At 37.3% G+C, this 9,827-nt stretch overlaps 1 protein-coding gene across 1 annotated transcript in view; it reads right to left on the bottom strand.

Moving 5' to 3' along the window:
* Nucleotides 1–2,447: 2,447 nt before the first annotated feature.
* The window catches only part of SLC25A12 (solute carrier family 25 member 12), a 45,283-nt gene continuing 37,903 nt past the window's right edge, over nucleotides 2,448–9,827 (bottom strand). Inside the window, exons 14-18 of the mRNA XM_036386380.2 lie at nucleotides 7,701–7,841; nucleotides 6,231–6,369; nucleotides 3,858–4,016; nucleotides 3,583–3,673; nucleotides 2,448–3,054 (exon numbers count right to left, since the gene is read on the bottom strand). Of these exons, the coding sequence (XP_036242273.1) occupies nucleotides 2,865–3,054; nucleotides 3,583–3,673; nucleotides 3,858–4,016; nucleotides 6,231–6,369; nucleotides 7,701–7,841 (720 nt within the window). The 3' untranslated portion in view covers nucleotides 2,448–2,864. The remainder of the gene's footprint in view (nucleotides 3,055–3,582; nucleotides 3,674–3,857; nucleotides 4,017–6,230; nucleotides 6,370–7,700; nucleotides 7,842–9,827) is intronic.

The following is a 9,827-nucleotide window of genomic DNA, read 5'->3' as shown; positions in this document are numbered from 1 at the left end:
TTTTCTGTACTAAGTTCAAGATTCTTATTGATTTTGAACATTTTATTGAAACAAGACTTCTTAATGCCTTGAAACAGAATGGTTGTAATTTCTGTTAAAGGTTACTTTTTTTTTTTCTTTCTTAGCACATTATGAACTTTTCTATCATGATGGGTTGCAGGGGGGCTGTTTCTTTTGGGTTGTTTTTTTTTAATAAATACTGTGAGTTTTACTCATTAGGCACTAAATCAGTTTTGTATTCTTTAATTTAGGACTCTACATTAGTTCTTAATCTGTTAGAAGCTTATTGTTTTGCCAGAAGAGCTGGTTTTAAATGCTTAAAAATAGGAAATTGAGAAATATTCCTCAATCAGTTTCATGTTCAGGAGTATTGTCATTGTTTCTTCATAGTTTAACTTTTCTGTTTAGTTTTGGGGTTTGGTTTGGTTTTTTTCTCTCTTTCTCCTTCTCTTAGTTCTGTTATTATGAGCAGCTTGTGGAGACACAGCTGCTGTAACAGCAATTCTTTCTTCAGAAAGTTTTCTTTTTTTGCTGGGTCTGGAAGTGAAATGTGTTTAGGCTTCCATTGGTGTTAGTATTTCAAGAGTGTGTGTCCCTCCCTTTCCAACACAGCCATGCTGCTCAGTGTGCAGACATTTATCCTGTGTGCTCTCCTCAACCCTGCAAGAGCAGCTCTGTTCAGCTGAGAAGCATGTGAACTGTGTAAGAACAGGCACATCATGAGATGGTTTGTACCTCTGGGCAGAAGAATTCTTAATAGAAATTCTCTTGGTTTGATGGTTTTGAAGAGAGGGGATGCTTGGGTTTTTGGTTGGTTTTTCTTGTGGGGTTTTTTCAAGATTACTTTTCATTGAATAATACGTTTCCCTCCCATTTTTATTTTCAGACATCCAGTAGATAAGGCTTTCTTTCACATACATGGAGATCACATGGCATTAGTTTTGTGTAGTTTCAACCTTTGAATAATTCTCAATTATTAAATTTAATACTACTCTATCTTTATTCCTGCTTGTGGTCCTCCCTCACAGAAGAGCTGAGTACAGATTAAAAATGCAAAAGCCATACCTGCAATGTTAAGACCAAAAGCGATGCTAGATGCTGTAAATGAGGATTCTGGGAGTCAAACTGTCCAGTTTTGGAGCTGCAAGAAATACAAATGCTGTTGTGCATTGTCAGGTCTCCTAAGGCCTTGCTCAAGGCAGCCAACAAAGCTGTGACTAAGATTAAATGCAGTGGGTCCTGACCATTTTTGTCTCTATTTAGAAAAGCCCAAGACAGAATTCATAGCTACAGGAGAGAGTTCCCAGATGCCTGTCTCTATCCAGAAAGCAGTACAGAACAAAAAATTCCTTAAACACAATACAACAAATAAAGGAAGAAGCCTTCTAATGGGGTTATCTATATTCATATTACAGAATAGTGATCAGACTTCTAAGGTCAGTGTACTGTAACCTCTGGCTCACTAAATATGATTCAGCCCCCAATTTTTATTCCTTAGAGGCTAGAGCTGGAGAAAGGCTGGTCTGGGTAGTGTTCAGTTCTTAATAAGCCATTTCTTCATAAACTCACTTAATCCCTGATGGGCCTGCTGTCACTGAAGTAAAAAAGCAGAACCTGAAATCCAGTTTATACCCTTTGGATATGCTCTATTCCAGGATGTTTAACCCTGTAAGAAACATGTAAAACTTCAGTAAGCAAGGCTGGTAACCACCCATCTCATCTCAGGCTGCAAGGACAGTGTGATTAATTTTCCTGCACAACAGCAGAAATCTCAACTCCCCTATTTCCTCTGACATTTTTGCATTTCAGTATTATACCAGGGAAACTTTTGGTGGACACTTAAGCCAGAAATAGTTCAGCCTTTCACTTTCTCTTCTCCTTTTACTTCCACTTACCTGTAAATATAAACAATGAGTTTTGCATATAAAAATAATACAAAAGTAAGTAGCGTTCCCCCCCCCACAGAATAACCTAATCTCACAGTAAAAAAAATCTAGAAATAAAGAGAATACTTTCAATTTTTTGTAACAAGTTTTCTATTCAAGAAAAAAAGGCACTCTGAGTAATAAACCCTGTAAAAATTCTTGAGTGTGCCAGTAACTGGCAAATCTCTCACTGTGTTTTGAATATGCTACCATAGAAGTAATATCTATTACACATTTAGTATTGCCATGTATTTTGAGAGAATTCCTTGTCACAAAGTAGTGCTGCAAAATAAAACATTGCATGTGCTCATCTAATTACCGTGTTCTCTAACACTTACAAGCCAGCACACTGCATTTTAATTCCTTTGCTGTAACTAGCAGTGAAGGGCATTCCTGCAGAGCTCTGTCCTGTCCTGTCCAATCATTAAATGGGTGCATCTGATCTTCACATTTCCTCTGTGGAGGGAAACACAATCATACCAGACAACTTCCTGTAAATGCAAAGAAGCAAAGTGACGCAAGCGTTTTTAAATATTTTATTGTCACGATTGTTAACAAAACACCTTCAAAACATCTGTACATTTCAAACTATTTTGAACTGCTATACCCATAATATAAATGTACGTGTATAGATGCCCTGATGTCTCTGTACAAAGATGTACAATATGTACAGTAACATTAAATGCAAGCTGTGCAAGGCAAAGTCTAGGCTACAGCTTCATGCCACTGGTTAAAACAAGGCAGAGAACCACAGCTTCAATCAGTTCCTTGTGTGTAAATAAATAAATGCAGGTATGTATGAATATTTGAAAGGAGCAATTAGATTTGCAAGCTCAGTTCAGCTAGAACACATGCAGCTGACTGGAAAATAATACAGCAGTACTCTTGTGAATTCTTCCCACTGCATCACTTTGTTCATTTGAAACATCTTGTCAGGACTCAGCTGCTACCGTGCGCTTGAGCTGAGGTGGTGACAGGAGCTCGAAACTTTGGAAGATATAAACCAAATTTATTTTCTATACCAGCAAATGTAGCTGTAGCAAGTCTGTATCCACCTATATGTGCAGGGTTAACAGGAGGAAGATCTGAAATTCGTGTTTTTGGGGTAGATTCTGATCCAGCAGGTTTGCTGTTTAAACAAAGAAAAAAGGTCATTTTGTTAGTCTAGATCTCATAAGAAAGGACTTCAAACAAACTTACTCAGGCTTAAATACTTAAGGCTTTTGTCTGAATATGGAAGACTGTTAAAGCTGACCTTGATTAATTACTCCTATGATGAGGTGAATGAAGTCAGACCACTACTTAATTTAAAATCCAAACCAAAATTGAAGTTACATTTTTATGGATACTTTTGTAAATTCTTTTAGCTTCCAGTGTCACAAGGAAAATGGACAAAGCTATCTTGCTACAATGGAAATACAAATTAGTGTACTGAAATAAATATTAAATGGCTCTTTATCTCCTCATCTGTTAGAAGTGGCATGCAAGTTTCCCTCAATTATATAAGGATGGGGCAATTTTTTACATGCTGCAATTTTAAGTACAGGTGCTCGAAGTCAACAAGTTTTAATGGGTCATGTGCATGAAAACTTTTGGGTTTTCTTCTTTGCGTTTGGCAGTTGTTTTGTGCAAGGTAAATAGCAAATATTTGACTTACTGGCCTCCAAAGTCAACATACAACCATCTCTGCAGAAGCTCGTAAGTGACCAAAGTAACACCAAACTGGGGTGAAGATCTGAACACCCGAGCTGTTAGATATTACAAATCATAGTGTTAAATAAAACAATTCCTCAGGAGAGAAGCTAAACATTTTTAACAAGGTATTATGTTTTTCACAATCAGACCTTGTAAATACTGCTCTGATTTGAGTCCTTAACAAAGCAAGTGCTAATTTACAGATTTGGGGTCAGTCTTAATAATTTTTTTTCTCACCTCCAGCTCCCTTCCACAAAGCTGAAGGGCCTTCTTCCCTTAGAATCTTTCTGAAGCAGTCAATAACTCCACTGTATGTTGTCTGACCAGCGCGAGCTGCCACTTGCAGTCTTGTCTTGATGACATCAGCAGGGGTTACCAAAGAAGCAGCAGGCACACCTTTTAGAAGAAAACCACATTTAATTTGCACAAAGGATCTCGTAAAAGATGAAACACTTCCAAGTGAAAAACACAAGTGCAAACTTTCATATTTTTTACAAGGGCTAGACATTACAAAAAAATGCAGGTTCTTACTCTTGATGCTTATATAAACTGTTGTGCCTGAGATAATCATTCTTCTAAATTTAAAGGCTGAAACTGGTAGTAAAGGAAATAAACTATCAAAACCCATTCTCAGCATCTTCTAGAGGTCTGGCTGTAGCAGTAGTTTGAAACAAGATAAAATTGGCTATATATGTATAAAAATTAGTTGTGCAAATTTATTGTATTTGTTTATACTCTACAACGTATTTTGCAAATTACATAGGTGATTGATTTGGAAATTGAATCCTATGCCTCCATTTGTTAAAGGTGTTGATGAGAAAAACTACTGCTTAAAGCCTCTATTCTATAGAAATATGTCTAAACTGCTGGTTGGACTGTTCTGTAGGAGAATAGATGCTGCTTACTTCAGTAGGCAAGCCATAAAAAGACTGAGGACAATGAAGGTGTTTTACAAGTCTGCTTAGTACCAACAGCATGGTATTAGCCAACAGTGATGGAAGAACAAATCTCCACTTCCAAGGCACCACTCTCGGCTTTCTAGTCAAAGGAAAGGAGAAAGTTTTCAGAAATGTACTCCACAGTATGTAACTGTGTTATCTGAGATATTTCTGAATACTTCTAAATACTATAAAAACTTGAACTCCCTAAAAAGAGGAACCACATCTGACTTAAAATAATGAAATTAATTTTGACTTCTGTTAAACTTTACTGGTTAACACTGAATTAAAAATGTTAACAAGTAACTGATTGCATAGGTGATGATAAACTGTGAAGTGTCACTGACCAATCCAGGAGGTTTTAAACGAAAACAGAAGCACTGCAGTTAAGCCTGCAAGCATACACAGACAGCAATCATATGCAGATTTTCCTGACAGGCAGATCCCTTCAGACTGTATTCTTGCCTGCTGTGCACGTGTAACCGGGACTGAGTGAGCAATTGAGAATGTGAAATTTGCAATTCAGAGAGGCAAATTCCTATACATACTATAAAACTAGGCCTATGAAATTTACATACAGTTTTAATAGGGTTCATTCCTTCGTATGAGCAACACAGAAACACTAATGAAACAAAGGGAAACTGTGAAGCTTGCAGTATAAAAAGTCTTACAGGAGATACAAATTAATAATATATATGAGTATTGTATGTATATAAGCTAAATAATTTTCCATTTCTGGCAGCTCTGCAATACTAAAGAATGAACAGGGCTACAAATCTGTTAGATATTCCTTAGGTGGTGTCCCTTCCCTCTGGCACAGAGAAGGTGCACCCAAGCTTATGTGTCAAGTCCAATGTGGGAAACTGCTATTCACACAGAGGCACTCACAATTGGTGTAAATATCTACATAGTGATTCCTTACAACTGTAACAAGTAGCAAAGGGTCTTGCTCAGCCCAGTGGTGTTTCTGAACTGCAGATTCTGACACTGAATCATTCACAGTTGCAAGGCTCTGTGCAGATACCTGGTTTTCATCTGCTGAGCTCATCCTTGGCAGTGCAGAATCTGGCCATCTCTATCTGTATGTTTAAATATCCACCACTATAGTTCCTACATTTACTATTTTTATACCCCTTGACTTTAGTAAAAACTTTTTATCACAGCTGCATATTGTCTTTATACTAAACTTGTTTGAGATGCTGTGAAATATTTTAAATTTTAGAGTACGGTACTTTAGCTTCTTGACAAACTAATGCCCTATTTTCAGCAATTATATTACAACAAAGTTTCTTTTCAGTTACTCCACAATCCAAACCTGGGTAAGTCATTTTCTTCTTAGCTCTTACGATCTCTCATTTTATGTTCATCAAAGATTCAAATTAGCCTTCAACTCTGAGAGCTCAGTAACAAGTAAAACCCCATTGAGACAGACAGATCAAATTTGACTACAAGTTGCTGAGCTGCATTACGCTGTTTATCCACATTATGCAAATGTAATTAGCTCTCATCAAAATTACATCGCCTCCCACTAAGGGTAACAGTGATCAAATTTAGATTAAATCAGATACAATGGTACAGTACCCTTCCTTTATATGGGGCTACTGAATGAATATTAAATATTACTCACTAAAAGAAAAGAAAATTACTTTTAGGAAACATTCTGCAAAATTACCTGCAATGGCTCCAGCTGCAAGGAGATTAAGCCCTCCCACATGGCCACTTTCATCAGCAAACATCATTTTACTATGAGCATAAACCGGAAAGTAGATTGCAGAAAAGGGAATGTCTCTGAGGAAACATGCTTTGGCACCCTGACACAGAGAAAAGAGACATAATGTAAATAAATTCTGTAAATAAGGCTAAAATTGATATCCAGCAAGCAGCCTGAGCCCTGAAAGTACAAAGTCATTTGACCTACTACATAAAAAACGCAGAAAATAAAATGTCTCAGGAAATAGATGATACAGAGAACTTGAAAATAAGAATAAAGCATATCTAAACTAAGTGTCTGGAATGAGGAAGATTCAAGGTTCATGTATAATTTTGGTAACTTATACATTACATCAATCCTGACATCAGTACATAGGATAAATACTTTTTACACACTATGATTCCAAAGGCAATGAAAGAAGTGACAGAGATCAGTCCTTTTGTCTTTCTGACAACTAGGGAAACAGTAAGGCAGTCCCTGCCAGCCTTTATTCCACCAAACACAAAAGCACTACTAAGAACACCAGTGAGCATTATAAGACCTCACCAAAGAAGCTGCACTGGAAGATTAGCAAAAAGAGAAAAAAGCACTGCAAATAGGGTACTGTTTAATAAGGAAACACAATGGTCACGAATCTCATCTACCAAATTCAAAACAAAATCTTCAGCTCTAAAAGTAAATGTGCACATTTTTATAGTATTATTGCAGGTCTATGGGCAAATCACATAAAGCAATGTTTTGTAAGTGCACAGCTAATATAACTGCTGAATTTACGTATTACCCCTTGCACTGGCAGAAGATACAGGAAGAAACACTCTTCCTTGTTTAAGGAAACTAATAGCTTCTGCTCCATTACACCTGATCTGTAATGATGGCAGTAAGTATACCTGCAGGGAAGGAATCTGTTGACTAGCATTTTGCTGAAGTACCATACAGAACAGGCTTTTTTCAGTGGAATTTATTGACAAATCCCACCACTTAACTTCTTAAAAATCTGAATCCTACTAAACTTCACTACTGTTTCACTGCCATCAAATTATTAAGACAAAGAGAATATCCTGCTGCAAAGATAACAATAGAGATACAGAGATTCAAAATAAATGTAAGAAAAAATGCACAGGGAAAGCTAAAGAAACTTTTCACAAAACCCCACCAAATGAAATGAGCAGTGCCAGAAGCCAGCAGGTCTGCAATACAGGGCTCCCTGTAGCTTGGCATAAAAGCCCAAAGGATAGAATGGGGGAGTATTTTTTTGTATCCCACTGCCATTAATATAGAAGTGAGTTTTCTTCAGTTTTCCACTGTGGGGCTGCCCTGCAGGAAGAGATTGGTTTTAAATTCAAAAGATGTCTTTGTTTTTAATAGTTTTTGTTTCAACAGTATAGAAGTTTAACATAAAATGATGAAGGCACTCAAAGCAGAAGTACATACCTTATAAAGACCAAGAAAGCCTAAATCTTTTATAACAGAGAGGGCACTGACTCTGGGTCCTGTAGTAATTTCTCCTGCTACCTGCAACCGAATCTTTACAATCTCCAGAGGATTAGTGAAGATGACCTGGGAACCTCCTGCCTGCAAACCCAAAGAAAAAGAAAGTAAATTGCATTGCTAGAGCATGTGGTGACATACTGACTTTTGCAAGGTGATGAATGCCTTCACTTCTCACTGCATTGGCTGATTTTCTCATGTAAAAATATATGAGAGAGATTTAATAAAGCACCTGTCTGGAGTCAAAAGACCTGGATCAGAAACCATGGATTTGTAAAAATAGATTTTTACATATATATTTTTATAGCCCCCTGAGGTGAATTAATTCAGTTCATCTCTGCTTTTCTCCTCAACATCACTTTCTAGAAGTCACTGCTGTGTTTAAAAGTCTATCAGATATTACAGGAAATACTAAACTAAAATAATCATTACACTTGTGCTACTAGAGCATCAAATACACTTAAAGACCTTATGTTTATTCAATAATAATCCATCACCAATGTGTAGACATGCTATTTGCATTTAGAAGTGATGCTGTTTAAAAGGTAAATTTGCATTTAATAGTGTAATTTTAAATTATTAGAAAAGGTGTTTGGAGTTTTGTTTAGCAGCCTGTAATAGTCCTAAGTGGAAACAAAATATGAAATTTAAATAGGAAGACTAATATTTCAAAATATGATACTAGATAGAAACAGGAGTCGTATCTTTGAGCTGGGCATGACAGATTTTACTTGAAGGAAATACTCTGTTGGCAGTGTTGAAGGACTGTCTTGCAAACTTCCTGGCAGTAGCGTTGTAAAGCTGCTTCTGACTCTGCACTTTAGCCAAAGACTTTTAAAGAACTGTGTCCCAGGTTTGAGAGAGATTCAATCTGACAGTTCAGTTTCAGAGTTTTTCAACCTCTTTAGAATGACATGTTTAGATTTCTTCCGGGTTTGCTGTAGGTACTACCATTTACTTCTGAAGAAGTTTGTGGTTCATCACAATCCAGCTATATTTTACTAAGCTTGTTATGCTCCCCTCTTCCTAAGCCACCTTTTTAAATTTAAATATTAAACCCAGTTCCTTAAAAATTGTGGCATATAACTGCTTGAATACAGCCAACTCTAGAAAGCATTCCTTGCACAATATAAAAGCTCCTCTTAATTCTGATCGATTCCTCCAACCCATCAAATTTTAGTGAAGTAAACAGAGGCAGAACATATGCAGTTAAAACTTTTTACCACTTCTAAACTGCCCAAGCAATAAACTCTTTTTGTGATGCTGGGGGGTTGGGAGGGGGCTGTGCATACGGGATGTGGTGAAGTCAAGCCACTAGTCTGATACGGCATCTCCTGAAGAACCTGCATGGTGCTCTCTGCTAACTGATTGACAACTGATGAACACTAATCCTTTCTGCATACAGCACAATCTTCCTCTCTGCATCAGCAGGCAGAATAAATGTGAGATTAGCCCTGATGCACAGTTTAGAAGCTGGCAATCGGAATTATTCTAGCCTAGAGACAAAAAAGCATTGCAACCCTCATCAGCTCTTACTGAGAGTGACCCAGCACTTCAGCAGTATCTATGGGCTGGGGGCAAGAAGCATCAACACCTTCACTGACCAAACAGCCCATACTTCACTGAGCCTTTGCTGAGGACTGACAGCGTTTTACTGCAAACCCTGTTTCTCCCTTCACTCAATATTGACACTGAAAATCATCACTGCAACAGCTTTGCTGAAGTACCTTGACTGAAATAGCAGGAGATCAACTGCTGCTTTTGATTAATTATTTCCATTGTAGTAATTACTGTCTTTACCACTTCCCACTCAAATAATGAGTCTATAGAGTTAAGCTTAATTTTATTCCCTCACTTCTTCACCCCTCTGAAAGCAAATCAAAGCCTATGTTTTTGTGGACATTTGTTGCAATCATCAGGAAGACCACAAGAACTTCCAGACAAGCCAAAGTGATTCCCATCTTCTATGTTCCTTGGACTTACTGCACTGTGTTTACTCAGTTATCTGACACCATTCCTATGTCCAAAGGCATTCTTTAGACTCTCTTTACTTCTCATCTCACCTTTTCC

The sequence above is a fragment of the Molothrus ater genome, chromosome 7 (assembly GCF_012460135.2).
Source record: "Molothrus ater isolate BHLD 08-10-18 breed brown headed cowbird chromosome 7, BPBGC_Mater_1.1, whole genome shotgun sequence".
NCBI lineage: Eukaryota > Metazoa > Chordata > Aves > Passeriformes > Icteridae > Molothrus > Molothrus ater.
This window is presented reverse-complemented; position numbering and strand designations above follow the sequence as displayed.